We start from the raw sequence: 20,490 nt of genomic DNA on the forward strand, positions 1-20,490 counted from the left end.
GATATTGTTATTAAATGTACATTGGTCTGTGGGAATAAAACAGTATATTACATAACATCTGATGTAGATATAGTGTTCAGGAATGATGGAAATCCTGGATGGATTGCGCTGGGAAAGAATTTCACTTGCTGGGTCGGTTTCACAAATTGATTTATTTGAGTCACGTTTAAAATGAAATAAACAAGATGATCTGACAATTGATGGTGAACCGTACAATGATCCGCTTTGAATTTTACACGTGAGAAAATGAACCGTCTGAATGAGTTTCAAATTACAATGATTCGTCGTGAATAATGAAGTTACATGAGTCGAGACACATAGATTATTATTTTGATCTGTCACCTGGTCTGTGGTAACTGAACAATGCTTTTACAAATTGCGAACAGCGAGCTTCTCAGCGCCGTTAATTATATTAATTCAGCCCGCTGCTGTGATAATGCCCATGAGCGTGTGCGTGATCGGCACGTGGTTGGCGGCTCACGTGTACAATGAATTATGTGTAAAAGGAACAATACCTATTGATCCAGTAGCTTGCACAGGTGCTGTGGATCGTGATCTCTTCACTGAGCTTGGTTGGTGATTTTCACAGATGAACTGCACTTGAACAATTTGAGTTGAGCAGAAACAGATTTTCACGTGTGATTCGCGGTGATCGATGATCAATAATGGCGTCGTTGCGCGCGAGCCGGCGAGAAGACCCCTGCTCACGCGTTACCTAGATGGTCGACTCCCGATCGATAAATCGATCGACCGTGAGCGCCATCATGGCTGAGCGGATTCTCAAACATTTCCGCCCGCCATCAGCAACTCGTTGATGATGTTTCTGCAGAGGTGAGCTCAGCTTGATGGTGAACAGGCAGGATGACAAGCTTGGTGATCGGTCTGACGAGAGTCGTGGTTGCAGTCTTCACGGTTGCAACCCTGGTGAGGGCATCCTTGCCGGGGTGAACTTCGGTCACTCTTGCGAGTGGCCACTTGCTCGGTGGAAGATGCTCGTTCGTGAGCAGCACCAACGAGCCTGTCTTGATGTCGTTCGATGGGTGATGCCACTTTGAGATTGATTGAAGTCTCTGCAGGTAGTGTCGAGACCACTGAGACCAGAAGTGTTGAACCCTCTGCTGGATCAGTTGCCATTTCGACAATCTACCTGGTGAGACGTCGAGCAGTGATGGTTCTGGTATCGTGTTGAGCGCTGAACCGATGAGGAAGTGTCCTGGGGTGAGCGCAGAAATGTCGTCGGGATCGTCACTGAGCGGCTCCAATGGTCTTGAGTTGAGCACCGCTTCGATCTGTGTGAGGAGAGTGGAAAACTCTTCGAATGTTAGTAAGAGCTCACCAATTGTTCTCCTGAGATGGTACTTGATTGATTTCACCACAGCTTCCCATTTTCCTCCCATGTGAGGAGCAGCTGGTGGGTTAAACATCCATTGAGTGCTGTCAGCTGACAGAATCGATGCGATCTGTCGGTGCTCCTGTGAACTTGACGTGAACAGGCGTTTGAGCTCTGCCTGTGCTCCAATGAAATTTGTACCACAGTCAGAGTACAACTTGTGAGCGATCCCTCTTCGTGATGAGAATCTTCTGTAGGCTGCCAGAAATCCCTCGGTTGAGTAATCGCTGACAACCTCGAGGTGAACAGCTGATGAGGAGAAACATACGAACACGCAGATCCATCCCTTGATTGTTTTCGAGCCTCTTCCCTTTGAATTTTTCATTGTGATTGGTCCTGCATAATCGACACCGGTGTGAGCGAATGGTCGTGATGGTGTGACTCGACAGAGAGGTAGTTGACCCATCATCTGACGAGCACGAATCCCCCTCTGACGAGCACACACGACACATCTCAAAATGTGAGATTTTACAGGAGCTCTGCCACCGATGATCCAGTACCGTTGTCGAATGTATGCGAGCGTGAGCTGCGTTCCTCCGTGAAATGTTCGCTTGTGAGCATCTTCAATGATGATCTTCGACAGGTGAGCGTCCCGTGGGAGGATCGCTGGATGTTTTTCATCCCTGCTGAGCGCTGTGTTTGTGAGTCTTCCTCCTACTCGTATTGTTCCCTGCGAATCGATGAAGGCGGTGAGGCGACTGAAGGGGTGAGTTGCAGGCAGGGTTGAGCCTGAGTTGAGCGTCTTGATTTCGCTGGTGAAATACAAGTGTTGAGTCGCGTGAATCCAGAAGAGCTGCGCCTTCTCCATGTCGCAGGATGGTATGATGATCACAGGAGGAGTTTCGAGCTTTCTCTTAAGCCGTGAGGCAAACCTGAAACAAAGTGCAGTCAGTCTATACAGCTTAATAAGAGATGAATATTTGTAAATGAGATCCCAATGATAACTTAGCTTTTGAGCTGAGGCAAAGAGTGAGACATTGGGTCTCACTTCGAGTTCGCTGTTTAAAGTTGAGAATTCCTTTTGCTCTGGCCAATGATCTTGATTTCGAGCCATCCATGGGGGACCTTTCCACCAAAGCTCGAATCGTTGAAGTTGATCTGTCGAAATGCCTCGGGAAGCACAGTCGGCTGGATTAGAAGTACCTGGAACATGCCTCCAATGCGCATTTGGAGTGAGTTCTTGGATTTGAATGACTCTGTTCCGAACATAATCCTTCCAACGTGATGCTTGCGATTTGATCCATATGAGCGAAACTTGAGAATCCGTCCACAGGTGCGTTGCCTTGATTTTTACCTTGAGCGTTGATTGAACATATTTTGTGAGTTTTGCCAATAGGAGTGCTGCAGACAACTCCCATCTTGGTATTGTGAGCCTCTTCAGTGGTGCAACCTTTGTCTTAGAGCAGACAAGTGACGTCATTGAGTCGTTGGACGGAGAGCTGACAGTGATATAAATCACTGCTGCCATGGCAAGTTGAGAAGCATCAGAGAACCCATGAATTTCTACAATTGAATTGCTCCATGTGTTGAACCATCTTGGGATCGATAGCTTGGCCAAGCTGTTGAGATCTTCTCTGATGATGAACCATCGTGATACAATTTGAGACGGTAATGGATCGTCCCAATTGATTTTGTGTAGCCAGAGTTCTTGTAATAGCATTTTTGCTCGTACTATTACCGGTGAGACGAAACCTAATGGATCAAATATCCGGGCCACTTCGGACAATACGAGGCGTTTTGAGCACTTACTTGGTTGATCTGTGATCGTGGATGAAAAGCCAAAATTGTCGGTTTGAGGCATCCATTGAATTCCGAGTAATTTGGTAGTGCAGTCGTCAAATGATATGGGAGCTGACGATTGTGTGGATGACGAAACAGCCCGTAGAAGATCTGGGTGAGTCGCATGCCATTTTGCGAGTGGAAATCCGCCCGCGTTGCACAATGCAATCAGCTGTTGAGCGACCTCCACAAGTTCCGAGATTGAGTCTGCTCCTCCAAAAATATCGTCCACATATCTGCCATGTGTGAGCGAGGGCGTTGCCAGAGGGAATCGATGACCCTCATCGTGAACAAGTTGCATGAGTGCTCGTGTCGCCAGGAAGGGAGCCGCCTTTGTACCGTACGTGACAGTTGTGAGCTGGTAAGGGATGACATTGCGGTCTTCATCGATCCAAAGGATTCGCTGGAGATCCCAATCATCCTTGTGAACTGCTACCTGGCGATACATTTTTGTGATGTCTGTGGCAAAAATGTGGTGATAATGGCGAAGCCAAATTAGAACATCTGTAACATTCAAGAGCAAATTAGCACCAGTATGCATTAAATCGTTGACTGATTTGCCTGATGTCGTAGCTTTTGATCCGTTGAATACAACCCTGAGCTTCGTTGTTGAACTGTCGAGACGTAGAACTCCATGGTGAGGCAAATAATATGGTTGAAGATGAGCAGAGGTCTGAGGTGTTGAACCGTCAGAAGAGACCCTCAACCCTCCTGATGCCGAAGCATCATGTGCCAAGGTCATCTCCCCATCAGGCCCAACGTTCTCAGCCTCTCTTGATGAAATTCTTTGGTGATCTGGAGCCTTTGCCATGTGTCCTAATTCTTCGTACTCTTTCATGAACTCGACGTAGAGCTGGTTGTATGTTGAATCCTTGGAGAGTCGTCGCAACGTGCTTTGTAGACATCTTTGAGCAATCTTGTGTGAATTGCCTAAGAGCGATGCTGGTGCCTTGAGTGGAATGCGAACGATGTACCTTCCAGTGTGATCACGAGTGTGAGTCGCACAGAAATGTGATTCGCATTCTTCTTCCTCCGGAGTGAGCGTGCTTGGAATATCCATTGGTGATTCCTCTTGAACCCAGAATTTGGTGAGCAGCTCTTGCAGATTGCTCTGGTCGTCTTGAGCAACTGCAAAATGTGAATAATGAGTGTTTGAATGTGATTCGTTGACTGGGCCAATGACGAGCCATCCAAAAATGGAAAGTTGAGCAATTGGTGTTGTTGGTGAGCCCTTGATGATGTTTGGCTTGATAATCCTTCCGTAGAAATCCGCTCCAATGATTAAATCGACTGGTCTTGGTGTCAAAAAATCATTGTCCGCCAACCTCAGTTTTTTAATGTGAGGCCAATCCGGAGTTCTCATTGAGAACGATGGCAGGATTGTCGATACGGCTGTGAGCACGTGAGCCTGGATGCAGACAGTCTGTTGTGAATGCCTTGATTGGAGTGTGACAGTGACCACACCCTTTGTTTCAGTTGATTTTGTTCCACCAACACCAATGATTGTGATGGATGATCTGTGTCTCCGAAGGTTGAGCAGACGGGTGAGTTCTTCGGAGATGAACGAGATTTCGGAACCTGGATCGATTAAGATGCGGATTTGGTGAGCTGTCGTTGAGGTGGTGAGCAGAGCTTGAGCGGTTGCAAGGAGTGTCTGGTGATCTGTTGGTTTAACGACTGCACCGAGGTCCTACTCGGTGGTGCGAGCGGATGAGGAGGCTGCTTTAGATGAACCGGCTTGGAGTTGAGCTGTCAGCGTCTCGCCTTCGTGGATCATCGTGTGGTGTTGCCCTCCACAGTGCTTGCACTTTTGCGTGGATTTACACGAGCGGACGCTGTGCCTGCCCAGGCAATTGTAACACAAGCGCTTATTTTCCACACATTGAGCTCTTACTTTGGGCGTCATGCTTCGGAACAGTGAGCACGCAACAATATAATGTTGCCCTCCGCAACAATCGCAGCACTCGAACGGCGATGGTCGCTCTGAGTCGGGCCTCTCGGGTGCCGTTCGAGGAGCTGGCTGTCGAGCTGGCGCTGCAGCTACTGCTGTGTGAGCTGGCCTTCGGAGCTGCGTGGATTGCACTGTCTGTCGCGTTGGTGCCGCTCTGGGTTGAGCTGCCTTCGCCTGGTCCTCGCTGAGCGACTCCAAGGTCCTCACACGGGCGGTGACGAATTCCACCAGCGAATCGAACCTTGGAAATTCAGTTGTCGCCCCGAGCGACGACTCCCACCTCTCCTTGGTTGTACGGTCCAGCTTGCGGCTAACTTGATGCACCAGCATACAATCGCCTAGTGTTCCTGGATCAACCAAGTTGAGCACGGCATTCCTCGTCTCCAGAGCTGTCGAAATGAGCTGGCTCAGGCTCTTCGCTTGCTCGGCTGCCATAACCGGTGGTCCAGCAGGTAGCGACGCCAGTTGATCTAAGTGCGCTTGGATGAGCCGGCGCTTGTTCTGATAGCGGCTCTTGAGCTGGGCGATGGCTGAATTGAGCGATGATCCGGTGAGCGATAGGTTCGATATGATCTTGAGCGGCTCTCCTCGCAGGCATCCCTTGAGGTAATAAAATTTCTGGACGTCGTCCAAGTCCTCTCGGTTGATCACGACTGAGGTGAACAGATCAATAAATGAGGGCCAATCGGTGTAACTGCCATTGAACTTAGGCAGTGCAATATCCGGCAACTTAGATTGAGCTGGCGTTTTGCTGGGCTGATCAGGCTGTTGATCCGGTCGTTGAGCCGTGAGCCTGGCCCTCTCCTTGGCGATCAGAGACTTGGCGTCGGAGTGAGCGTCCTGCATTTTCTCATGGAGCTCTTCAGAAAAATAGGGGTGATCTGTCATTGAGGAGGGCCAGACCACCTCGAAGTGAGCGTGCTCCTTGCTGAACGCTTTCAAGGCCTCGTCGGCTTGTTGCTTGAGGTCGTCCAATTCCTCCTTAGTGAGCTGGCCAGCATTCTCCTGCAACTTGGTGAGCAGGCGCTTCATAGAGCGGAGCCGTCCTTGTTGAGTGCGGACTTTGAGCTGGAGCTCGACAGGAAGCGTGGAGGGTGCATTCGCGCGTGTGGCGTGCGAATGCGGCGACGGTGTACGGCGTGTCGGTTCCGTCGCAGCCTGAGCTGGCGATGATCGTCCCGATGAGCTTTTGTCAGGTACCTCCAATGATTCCTTGGAGCTCTCCATTTCACTCCACTTGTCTGAGGGCTTCGTTGGATGAGCCATGGGTGATCAGAGGTGAGCAGGTTGATTAGGCTCGGTGAGCGTTCGGTGAGCGTTCGGTGAGCAGTGGTCTTCTTTATCGACTGGTGAGTCGGTCGTCTGAGCGCCACCTATTGAGTGGCGAGAGTGTCAGTGAATTTGAATGGAAGAGAAATGCCAAGATGGCCGACCACCGAAACCGTTACGAACACGAGACAAAGACTTGAGACGAACAATGATCAATGAGCAATTTTGTGAAAACCGAGTCCAGCAAGGGCGCAATCCGGCTCGAAGGACCAAATGTTCAGGAATGATGGAAATCCTGGATGGATTGCGCGGGGAAAGAATTTCACTTGCTGGGTCGGTTTCACAAATTGATTTATTTGAGTCACGTTTAAAATGAAATAAACAAGATGATCTGACAATTGATGGTGAACCGTACAATGATCCGCTTTGAATTTTACACGTGAGAAAATGAACCGTCTGAATGAGTTTCAAATTACAATGATTCGTCGTGAATAATGAAGTTACATGAGTCGAGACACATAGATTATTATTTTGATCTGTCACCTGGTCTGTGGTAACTGAACAATGCTTTTACAAATTGCGAACAGCGAGCTTCTCAGCGCCGTTAATTATATTAATTCAGCCCGCTGCTGTGATAATGCCCATGAGCGTGTGCGTGATCGGCACGTGGTTGGCGGCTCACGTGTACAATGAATTATGTGTAAAAGGAACAATACCTATTGATCCAGTAGCTTGCACAGGTGCTGTGGATCGTGATCTCTTCACTGAGCTTGGTTGGTGATTTTCACAGATGAACTGCACTTGAACAATTTGAGTTGAGCAGAAACAGATTTTCACGTGTGATTCGCGGTGATCGATGATCAATAATGGCGTCGTTGCGCGCGAGCCGGCGAGAAGACCCCTGCTCACGCGTTACCTAGATGGTCGACTCCCGATCGATAAATCGATCGACCGTGAGCGCCATCATGGCTGAGCGGATTCTCAAACATATAGTAATAATGATATTGTTATTAAATGTATATTACATATCTAATATACATATAGTAATAACGATACTGTTATTATATGTACATTGATCTGTGGGAAGGTATCAGTATATTGCAGTAGATCTAATGTAGATATAGTAATAACGAAACTGTTATTATATGTACATTGATCTGTGGGATTAAATCAGTATATTAAATTACATCTGATGTAGCTATAGTAATAATGGTATTGTTATTAAATGTACATTGGACTGTGGGATTAAATCAGTATATTAAATTACATCTGATGCAGATATAGTAATAATGGTAGTGTTATAAAATGTGCTTTGGTCTGGGATTAGATCAGTACATTAAATTTCATCTGATGTAGATATAGTAGTAATGATACTGTTATTAAATGTATATTACATATCTAATGTAGATATAGTAATAACGAAACTGGTATTATATGTACATTGATCTGTGGGAAGGGATCAGTATATTACATTATATCTAATGTAGATATAGCAATAATGATATTGTTTCCAAAATTACATTGATCTGTGGGAAGGGATCAGTATTTTTCATTATAACCAATGTAGATATATCATCAATAGTACTGTTATTCAATGTACATTGATCTGTGGGAACGAATCAGTATATGGCAGTAGATCTAATGTAGATATAGTAATAGCGATACTGTTATTAAGTGCTTATTACATATCTAATCGAGATATAGTAATGACGATAATGTTACAATCTGTGCATCGATCTCTGGGAAGTGTATATTACATTATATCTAAGGAAGAGATAGGAATAATGATATTGTTATTCAATCTACATTGGTCTGTGGGATTAAATCAGTATATTAAATTACATCTGATGTAGGTATAGTAATAATGATATTGTTATTAAATGTACATTGGTCTGTGGGATTAAATCAGTATATTAAATTTCATCTGATGTAGATGTAGTAATAATGATATTGTTATTATATGTATATTACATATCTAATGTAGATATAGTAATAACGAAACTGTTATTATATGTACATTGATCTGTGGGAAGTGATAGGTATATTACATTATATCTAATGTAGATATAGTAATAATGATGCTGTTACCAAAATTACATTGATCTGTGGGAAGGCATCAGTATATTACATTATATCCAATGTAGATATAGTATAAATGTAACTGTTATTCAATGTACATTGATCTGTGGGAAGGATTCAGTATATTGCAGTAGATCTAATGTAGATATAGTAATAACGATTCTGTTATTAAGTGTTTATTACATTTCTAATGTAGATATAGTAATGACGATAATGTTACAACCTGTGCATTGATCTATGGGAAGGTATCATGATATTACATTATATCTAATGTAGATATAGTAATAACGAAACTCTTACTATATGTACATTGATCTGTTGGATTAAATCAGTATATTTAATTACATCTGATGTAGATATAGTAATAATGGTATTGTTATTAAATGTACATTGGTCTCTGGGAATAAATCAGTATATTAAATTTCGTCTGATGGAGATATAGTAATAATGATATTGTTATTAAATATATATTACATATATAATGTAGATATAGTAATAACGATACTGCCATTATATGTACATTGATCGGTGGGAAGGGATCATTATATTACTTTATATCTAATGTAGATATAGTAATAATGATATTGTTATTAAATGTCATTGGTCTGTGGGATTAAATCAGTATATTAAATTTCATCTGATGTAGATGTAGTAATAATGATATTGTTATTATATGTATATTACATATCTAATGTAGATATAGTACTAACGAAACTGTTATTATATGTACATTGATCTGTGGGAAGGGATCAGTATATTACATTATATCTAATGTAGATATAGCAATAATGATATTGTTACCAAAATTACATTGATCTGTGGGAAGCGATCAGTATTTTTCATTATAACCAATGTAGATATATCATCAATAGTACTGTTATTCAATGTACATTGATCTGTGGGAAGGAATCAGTATATGGCAGTAGATCTAATGTAGATATACTAATAACGATACTGTTATTAAGTGCTTATTACATATCTAATCGAGATATAGTAATGACGATAATGTTACAATCTGTGCATTGATCTCTGGAAAGTGTATATTACATTATATCTAAAGAAGAGATAGTAATAATGATATTGTTATTAAATGTACATTACATATCTAATGTAGATATAGTAATTACGATAATGTTATTATATGTACATTGATCTGTGGGAAGGTATCAGTATATTACATTATATCTAATGTAGATATAGTAATAACGATACTGTTATTATATGTACATTGATCTGTGGGAAGGTATCAGTATATTACATTGTGTCCAATGTAGATATAGTAATAATGATATTGTTATTAAATGTACATTGGTCTGTGGGATTAAATCAGTATATTAAATTTCATCTGATGTAGATATAGTAATAATGATATTGTTATTAAGTGTATATTTCATATCTAATGTAGATATAGTAATAACGATACTGTTATTGTATGTACATTGATCATTGGGAAGGTATCAGTATATTACATTATATCTATTGTAGATATAGTAATAACGAAACTGTTATTATATGTACATTGATCGGTGGGAAGGGATCATTATATTACATTATATCTAATGTAGATATAGTAATAATGATATTGTTACCAAAATTACATTGATCTGTGGGAAGGGATCAGTATTTTTCATTATAACCAATGTAGATATAGCATAAATAGTACTGTTAATCAATGTACATTGATCTGTGGGAAGGAATCAGTATTTGGCAGTAGATCTAATGTAGATATACTAATAACGATACTGTTATTAAGTGCTTATTACATATCTAATCGAGATATAGTAATGACGATAATGTTACAATCTGTGCATTGATCTCTGCGAAGTGTATATTACATTATATCTAAAGAAGAGATAGGAATAATGATATTGTTATTCAATGTCCATTGGTCTGTGGGATTAAATCAGTATATTAAATTACATCTGATGTAGATATAGTAATAATGATATTGTTATTAAATGTACATTACATATCTAATGTAGATATAGTAATTACGATAATGTTATTATATGTACATTGATCTGTGGGAAGGTATCAGTATATTACATTATATCTAATGTAGATATAGTAATAACGATATTATTATTATATGTACATTGATCTGTGGGAAGGTATCAGTATATTACATTGTGTCCAATGTAGATATAGTAATAATGATATTGCTATTAAATGTACATTGGTCTGTGGGATTAAATCAGTATATTAAATTTCATCTGATGTAGATATAGTAATAATGATATTGTTATTAAGTGTATATTTCATATCTACTGTAGATATAGTAATAACGATACTGTTATTGTATGTACATTGATCATTGGGAAGGTATCAGTATATTACATTATATCTATTGTAGATATAGTAATAACGAAACTCTTATTATATGTACATTGATCTGTGGGAAGGGATAAGTATATTACATTATATCTAATGTAGATATAGTAATAACGATACTGTTATTAAGTGTTTATTACATATCTGATGTAGATATAGTAATGACGATAATGTTACAATCTGTGCATTGATCTGTGGGAAGTGATCAGTATATTACATTATATCTAAAGAAGATATAGTAATAATGATATTGTGATTAAATGTACATTGGTCTGTGGGAATAAATCAGTATATTACATAACATCTGATGTAGATATACTAATAATGATATTGTTAATAAATGTATATTACATATCTAATGCAGATATAGTAATAACGATACTGTTATTACATGTACATTGATCTGTGGGAAGGTATCAGTATATTACATTATATCTAATGTAGATATAGTGATAACGAAACTATTATTATATGTACATTGTTCTGTGGGATTAAATCACTATATTATATTACATCTGGTGTAGATATAGTAATAATGGTATTGTTATTAAATGTACATTTGTCTGTGGGATTGAATCAGTATATTACATTTCATCTGATGTAGATATAGTAATAATGATATTGTTATTAAATGTATATTACATATCTAACGTAGATATAGTAATAACGATACTGTTATTATATGTACATTGATGTGTGGGAAGCTATCAGTATATTACATTATATCTAATGTAGATATAGTAATAATGATATTGTTATTATATGTACATTGATCTGTGGGAAGGTATCAGTAGATTACATTATATCTAATGTAGATATAGTAATGACGATAATGTTACAATCTGTGCATAGATCTGTGGGAAGTGATTAGTATATTAAATTATATCTAAAGAAGATATAGTAATAATGATATTGTTATTAAATGTACATTGGTCTGTGGGAATAGATCAGTACATTACATAACATCTGATGTAGATATACTAATAATGATATTGTTAATAAATGTATATTACATATCTAATGCAGATATAATAATAACGATACTGTTATTACATGTACATTGATCTGTGGGAAGGTATCAGTATATTACATTATATCTAATGTAGATATAGTAATAACGAAACTTTTATTATATGTACATTGATCTGTGGGAAGGAATCAGTATATTGCAGTAGATCTAATGTAGATATAGTAATAATGATAATGTTATTAAATGTACATTGGACTGTGGGATTAAATCCGTATATTAAACTTCATCTGATGTAGATATAGTAACAATGATATTGTTATTAAATGTATATTACGTATCTAATGTAGATACTCCGTACGGGGTTTTTTCCGGTCCCCCACCGGACGCGTCCCCAGGTGGCGGATAGGGGAATGCTCGGCAGATATGCAGGGTAGTCGGAAAATAAAATACCGACCGCGGACCAAAACTGGAACTTGAAATCCAGAACGCGTCTGTTCCCGTATCGGGCGGCGTTCTGGTCGGCGTCTGTTCCCCGTGTCAGGGGCGCTCGCTTTTCTTGACGGGTCAGGAGGCGTAGCGGTTACGGTGACACTGCCCGAAAGGGATGTGTGGGTGATCTGTAAAGCGCGCGCATCCTGGAGGCTCCCGGTGTCAACGCACCGCACCCAAGGGGGTACCAGGAGGCTGATGAAGGATGAAGTGGCACGGCTGGGACGGATGCCACATCCCCGCCCACAAGCCACAAGCGACCGCAGTCATGGAGGTAGCTGCGGTCGTGATCACCCCTCCACATCCGGAGGCGACCTCGTTCGGAGACGGCCTGGTACCCTGGAGTAGCAGAAGAATAACTATGGAATGCAAAATAATCAACACTAGCACTAGCAAAGGAGGAGAGAGAATCGTACGTCCTCGTCCGGAAAAAGATTTTGACCGAGATCTTGATCTCGAAGAAACCTTGACCAACGAAGAGCAGGCGTTCACACCGAGAAAGAGTTTGGCGCGGAGCCCTCCGCGAACAGGCAGGACGTTTCCTACTCTGGGCGGTGAGGAACCACTCGTCGTGAGTGAAGGAGCGGTGGCAGCAAGGGCGGTCCCGGAACCGGAGGCGCCTCAGACTGCTCAACCACATGACGAGATAGGAGTGTTCGACGACCTTGTGCGGCAGATTCGCGACGTCATCAACGAAATGACGGCGGCCACGACGAAGCAGCGTAATGTCGCGATGGCCATCAAAAACGGCCTTCCGCGACTACTGGAGCTGACCGACGCCCTCGAGGCTGCCCAACCCTGCCAGGGTCCTCAGGATGCAGGCGCACGGAAGCGTGCGCGCGAGGAGAGGACTAGCCCAGCGTCCCAGACTTCCCCAGCCGAGAAGAGGCTGAAGGATGAGGAGAATGGCTGGAATATCGCGGTGGGAAGAAGGAAACTGAAGGCTGCGAAGACCGGTGCTCCCATACGTGCAACAAATCCCGACGCCTCAACACCTCCGATCACTGCCTCTTCTCCGGAGGCAAAGCCAAAGAAGAAGAAAAGAAAGCCCAGGCGAAAACCGCGTACCGCAGCTGTGGTAGTGAAACCAGCTGAAGGCAGCAGCTACGCTGAGGTGCTAGCAAACCTGCGTACGGCGGTCAAGCCGGAGGAAGCGGGGGTCGAAGTAAAGACCATCCGTCAGACGCGATCGGGAGAAGTGCTCTTCGAACTCGCTGGAACGGCGAAGCCAGAGCAAAAGGCCTCATTCAGCGAAGCTATAAAAGGGGTGCTTGGTAAGGCGGGATCTGTTCGGCGGATGGAGCCCAAAGAAGCGATAGAGCTGAGGGATTTAGACAGCCTCACCACTGTGAATGAGGTGGAAGAGGCTCTTAAGCGGGAACTGGGCGTTCCCCTCGGGGACGTGCGGATCTCCGTAACCAGGGAAAACACCAGGGGACAGAAACTCGCTATTATCGAGCTCGAGGAGCGAGTCGCGGCCAGGTTAATGGACCGCGGTCGAATAAGGGTTGGCATGGTAATGTGCCGACCCAGAAGGAGGACCACAGTCTTGCGGTGCTTCAGGTGCCTCGCGTTCGGGCACCTGGCACGCGGCTGTAAAGGGCCAGATAGGCAGCACTGCTGTTATCGTTGTGGAGAGAAGGGGCACGTGGCAGCAGGTTGTCAGAAGGCCCCAAGATGCGTGGTCTGCGCCGGCAGCGGTTTGAAAGCCGCGGAATCGCAGCACGTGACAGGGTCCGACGCCTGCAAAGCGTTTCGCTACGCCTTAACCGAAGCTAAAAAGAAGAATAATGGTTAAAGTGCTTCAAGGCAATCTTAACCGGAGTAAGGTCGCGGACGCTCTCTTGGACCAGTTGCGACACGAGAAGGAGATCGACATCCTCCTCCTTAGTGAACCCTACAAAGCGCGGGTGGGCCCAGCGTGGTTTGTCGACACGCTGGGAACAGCTGCAATCTGGATCCCGAACCCCTCCAAATTTCGGATCCAGTCGCACGGAGCAGGCGCCGGTTTCGTCTGGGTAAAGGGAGAAGGCTTGATACTGGCTAGCGTCTACCTCTCCCCTAACGATCGTATTGCGGAATTCTGCAATAAGATTGATGCCCTAGAAGACAACATCCACGAGCTGGAGGGCGCATGGGTTATCGGAGGAGACTTCAATGCTAAGGCTGTCGAGTGGGGAATGTCCAAACCGGACACCAGAGGAAGATTGGTCGTTGAGCTTGCGGCCCGCCGGAACCTGGTGATCCTCAACCGAGGGTCGTCCACGACCTTTCGGAGGTTTGGCTACCAGGAGACCATTATCGATATCACGATGGCGTCTGAGCATGTCGCCCCCCGTATTGAGGGCTGGAAAGTCATCGAAGACTACACGGGGAGTGACCACCAATACGTGGCTTTTCAGATAGTCGGGAAACGACGGAGGAGCACGGTTCCACCCGCTCTTCGAAGATGGAACCTTAAGACGCTCCAGCGGGAAAAGTTCGAGGAGACCCTCCGCCTTGGGCTGCAGAACATTCCGCAGCTCACAGGGGAGACTTGGACCCGACTGTCGTTAGAGCGGTTCGTCGGCGCAACCATGGATGCCATCCAGAAGGCGTGCGAAGCATCCATGAGCCGCGGAAAGCCACGTGGTGCCAAACGGCCTGTATACTGGTGGTCGAGCGACATCGCCAACCTCCGGAGTGAATGCATGCGTCTGCGGCGATCAGCACAGCGTAAGAGGCGAACTCCCGACGGGGAGGCTCTCTGGCAAAGGTACAGGGCGAAGCGCAGGGAGCTCCGCCACACTATCAGGACGAGCCAGCAGCGTTGCTGGGAAGACCTCCGCGAGGAGGTCAACCGAGATCCGTGGGGGCTAGCGTACCAAATCGTGCGCCGTAAGATCGGCATCCAGAATGGCCCCGCGGTTCTACCCGCAGACGAGGCATCGGTGATAGTGGACGCTCTCTTCCCGGATCACCCGGAAAGAGCGCGACGGTCAGTGGGGCAGCAGGTGGAAGAGTTCCCCCTCTTCACCTTGCAGGAAATGCAAGATGCAGCCCGGACCTTCCGCAACAGGAAAGCCCCGGGCCCGAACGGGATTCCAGCAGAGATCGTGAAGTTGGCCGTCCAGCTTTGCCCACGACCGATGCTGGACATGCTCAACGCGTGTCTGGGTTCCGGCCTTTGGCCGATCCGATGGAAGATTCAGCGCCTGGCGCTGGTCAGTAAGGGCAAAGGGCAGCTGACCGGTCCGTCCGCATACAGGCCCATCTGTATGCTGGATACGGCCGGGAAGCTTCTCGAGAAAATGATCAAGCCCCGTCTCTTGGCAGCTTACCAGGCGGCGGGTGACCTATCGGATCGACAGTTTGGCTTTAGACGTGGAAGGGCTACCGTTGACGCCGTACGGGTGATCACGGAGGCCGCCAACAAGGCAGAATCTGGTAACCGACACAGCTGGCATGTCGTCCTTGTGGCCACACTGGACGTCAAGAACGCTTTCAACTCTGCGAGCTGGGTGAAGATACTCGCGGCACTGAAGCACACATTCCAGGTACCGGACTATCTCCTCCGTATAATGGAGGACTATTTCTCGGATCGTGTCCTGATATACGACACGGCCGAGGGAAGACGGAGGAAAAAAGTCACCGCGGGAGTGGCCCAGGGGTCCATCTTAGGTCCGGACCGCTGGAACGCGTTTTACGACGCCATCCTGCGGATCGTGTTCCCCAGTGAGGCGTTTCTGGTGGGCTACGCGGACGACATAGCGGTCGTCATTGTCGCCCGCAACACGGAGCTCGCACAATATGCCCTCAATCAAGTCATGAGACGGGTGGAGAAGTGGATGGCCGACGTTGGTCTTCGGCTGGCAAACGAAAAGACCGAAATCGTCGTTCTGTCCAAGCGAAGGATTCCCACCGAAATACCTTTCAAGGTGGGGGCTCATATCATCTTAGCCAAAGCCGCCATTAGATACCTGGGAGTCATGCTTGACACCAAACGGACCTTCTGGGTACATAGAAGGCAGGCGGCTGATAGGGCGGCAGTTATCTCGTCGTCCCTTGCCCGCCTCATGGCAAACTGTGGAGGACCGAAGTCGGCGAAACGAAGGCTCCTCATGACCGCCGTAGAAGCCGTATTGCTGTACGGGGCGGAGGTCTGGGCTGGAGCTCTCCGCTGCGACAAGTACCGCCGCCGGATGGCAGCAGTCCAAAGGAGATGCGCGCTTCGGGTTGCTTGTTCATACAGGACTGTTGCGGAACCAGCGGTGCTGGTGATAGCTGGGATGGTGCCCATAGACTTGCTCGCTCGAGAGCGCAAGCAAGCCTATGAGGCGACTATGAGCGGCCAAAACAAGGCCGAGGCAAAGAGGGCGGCACGAGTGGACACCCTGCATCGTTGGCAGCAGAAATGGAGCGAGGAATCCCGGGGGTGCTGGACAGCTATGCTGATTCCAAGTATCGCCCCCTGGGTCAACCGACCTCACGGGGAAGTCGAGTATTACCTTACCCAATTCCTGACCGGACATGGCTTTTTCAAAGCCTACCTGCACAGGATGGGTAAGGCAAGCTCGCCGTTATGTGGCTACGGCTGCCAAGACGAGGACAGTGCTGAGCACACCTTCTTCATGTGCCCGCGTTGGACTGAAGAGCGGGACGCCCTGTTCCAAAAGTTTGGCCTGGTAACACCCAACAACATCGTAGGGATCATGTTGGACAACCCAGAGAAGAGGAACGCAATCGCAAACTACGTGCGACGGTTGTTCCAGAAAAAGAAGAGAGAGGAGGACCGGTGGAACGCCCAGGTTTTGGTTTAGAGGAACCCGCTGGTAAGGCGCAGAGACCCCTCACGGACCACTTCTTGCAGTGAAGACAAATGAGAGACATCGCGCAAAATAGCGCGCAGTGGCGACTCCACCCTGAAGTCATGTGCTAAATAGTTCCGGGGTGGACTGAAGTCGCAAATAGGGTTCGCGGTTTTTTAGTGGGTAGGAATCCCACATACCCCGGGAGCGGTGGTCCATCCAGGGCATCTTTAGACCTGAAGATTTTTCCGCTATTTTCCCTCACAAAAAAAAAAAAAAAAATCTAATGTAGATACAGTAATAACGAAACTGTTATTATATGTACATTGATCTGTGGGAAGGGAATCAGTATATTGCAGTAGATCTAATGTAGATATAGTAATAACTGATACTGTTATTAAGTGTGTATTACATATCTAATGTAGATATAGTAATGACGATAATGTACATATCTGTGCATTGATCTTTGGGAAGTGATCAGTATATTACATTATATCTAATTAAGATATAGTAATAGTGATATTGTTATTAAATGTACATTGGTCTGTGGGAATGAATCAGTATATCACATTACATTTAATGTAGATATAGTAATGATGATATTGTTATTAAATGTATATTACATACCTAACGTAGATATAGTAATGACGATACTGCCATTATATGTACATTGATCGGTGGGAAGGTATCAGTATATTACATTATATCTAATGTAGATATAGTAATAACGAAACTGTTATTATATGTACATTGATCTGTGGGAAATGATCAGTATATCATATTGTATCCAATGTAGATATAGTAATAATGATATTGTTATTAAGTGCACATTGGGCTGTCGCAATAAATCAGTATATTAAATTTCATCTGATGTGGATATAGTAATAATGATATTGTTATTAAATGTATATTACATATCCAATGTACGTGTAGTTATAACGATACTTCCATTATATGTACATTGATCGGTGGGAAGGGATCACTATATTACATTATATCTATTGTAGACATAGTAATAATGATATTGTCATTAAATGTATATTACATATCTAATGTAGATATAGTAATAACGATACTGCCATTATATGTACATTGATCGGTGGGAAGTGATCATTATATTACATTATATCTAATGTAGATATAGTAATAATGATATTGTTATTTAATGTATATTACATGTCTAATGTAGATATAGTAATAACGAAACTGTTATTATATGTACATTGATCTGTGGGATTAAATCAGAATATTAAATTTCATCTGATGTAGATATAGTAATAATGATATTGTTATTAAATGTATATTACATATCTAATGTAGACATAGTAATAACGATACTGTTATTCTATGTATATTGATCTGTGGGAAGGTATCAGTATATACATTATATCTATTGTAGATATAGTAACAACGAAAGTGTTATTATATGTACATTGATCTGTGGGAAGGTATCAGTATATTACATTATATCTAATGTAGATATAGTAATAGCGATACTGTTATTATATGTACATTGATCTGTGGGAAGGTATCAGTATATTACATTATATCTAATGTAGATATAGTAATAACGATACTGTTATATATGTACATTGATCTGTGGGAAGGTATCAGTATATTACATGATATCTAATGTAGATATAGTAATAATGATACTGGTTATTATATGTACATTGATCTGTGGGATTATCAGTATATTAAATTTAATCTTGATGTAGATATATGTAATAATGATATTGTTATTAAATGTACATTGGTCTGTGGGATTAAATCAGTATATTAAATTTCATCTGATGTAGATATGTAATAATGGGACTTGTTATTAATGTTATTACATATCTAATGTAGATATAGTAATAACGATACGGTTATTGTATGTACATTGATCTGGGTGAAGGATCATATATTACATTATAGCTATTGTAGATATAGTAATGACGAAACTGTTAGTATATGTACATTGATCTGTGTGTAGGGATCAGTATATTACATATATATCTAATGTAGGATATAGTAATAATGGTATTGTTATTAAATGTACATTGGTCTGTGGGAATAAATCAGTCTATTACATTATATCCAATGTAGACATAGTAATAATGATATTGTTATTAAATGTATATTACATATCTAATGTAGATATAGTAATTACGATACTGTTATTATATGTACATTGATCTGTGGGAAGGTATCAGTATATTACATTATATCTAATGTAGATATAGTAATAACGGTACTGTTATTATATGTACATTGATCTGTGGGAAGGTATCAGTATATTACATTGTATCCGATGTAGATATAGTAATAACGATATTGTTATTAAATGTACATTAGTCTGTGGGAATAAATCAGTATATTAAATTACATCTGATGTAGATATATTAATAATGATATTGTTATTAAATGTATATTACATATCAAATGGAGATATAGTAATAACGATACTGCCATTATATGTACATTGATCGGTGGGAAGGGATCATTATATTACATTATATCTAATGTAGATACAGTAATAATGATATTGTTATTAAATGTACATTGGTCTGTGGGAATAAATCAGTATATTACATTACATCTGATGTAGATATATTAATAATGATATTGTTATTAAATGTACATTGATCTGTGGGAATAAATCAGTATATTATATTATATCTAATGTAGATATAGTAATAACGAAACTGTTATTAGATGTACATTGGTCTGTGGGAATAAATCAGTATATTACATATCTAATGTAGATATAGTAATAACGAAACTGTTATTATATGTACATTGATCTGTGGGATTAAATCAGTATATTAAATTACATCTGATGTAGATATAGTATAATGGTATTGTTATTAAATGTACATTGGTCTGTGGGATTAATCAGTGTATACATTTCTGATGTAGATATAGTGATAATGATATTGTTATAAATGTATATTACATATGTAATGTAATATAGTAATAACGATACTGTTATTATGTACATTGATCTGTGGGAAAGTATCAGCATATTACATTATATCTATTGTAGATATAGTAATAACGAAACTGTTATTATATGTGCATTGATTTGTGGAAGGGATCAGTATATGCAGGAGATCTAATGCAGATATAGTAATAACGATACTGTTATTATATGTACATTGATCTGTGGGAAGGTATCAGTATATTACATTATATCTAATGTAGATATAGTAATAACGAAACAGTTATTATATGTACATTGATCTATTGGATTAAATCGGTATATTAAATTACATCTGATGTAGATATAGTAATAATGATATTTTTATTAAATGTACATTGGTCTGTGGGAATAAATCAGTATATTACATTACATCTGATGTAGATACATTAATAATGATATCGTTATTAAATGTATATTACATATCAAACGTAGATATAGTAATAACGATACTGCCATTATATGTACATTGATCGGTCGGAA

The 20,490-nt window shown here is 42.4% G+C and overlaps 1 protein-coding gene across 1 annotated transcript; it reads right to left on the reverse strand.

Moving 5' to 3' along the window:
* Positions 1-800: 800 nt before the first annotated feature.
* Positions 801-4,532, reverse strand: LOC123988875. The gene has a single exon (XM_046289630.1). The coding sequence runs from the start codon at positions 4,530-4,532 to the stop codon at positions 801-803; it is 3,732 nt and encodes a 1,243-aa protein (XP_046145586.1).
* Positions 4,533-20,490: the final 15,958 nt, after the last annotated feature.

The sequence above is a fragment of the Osmia bicornis genome, unplaced genomic scaffold (assembly GCF_907164935.1).
Source record: "Osmia bicornis bicornis unplaced genomic scaffold, iOsmBic2.1, whole genome shotgun sequence".
In the NCBI taxonomy this organism is placed as follows: domain Eukaryota; kingdom Metazoa; phylum Arthropoda; class Insecta; order Hymenoptera; family Megachilidae; genus Osmia; species Osmia bicornis.

Excerpts from the sequence above, each read along its gene's own strand:
- LOC123988875 (XM_046289630.1), bottom strand. The coding sequence starts at position 4,532 with ATGAGAACTCCGGATTGGCCTCACATTAAAAAACTGAGGTTGGCGGAC.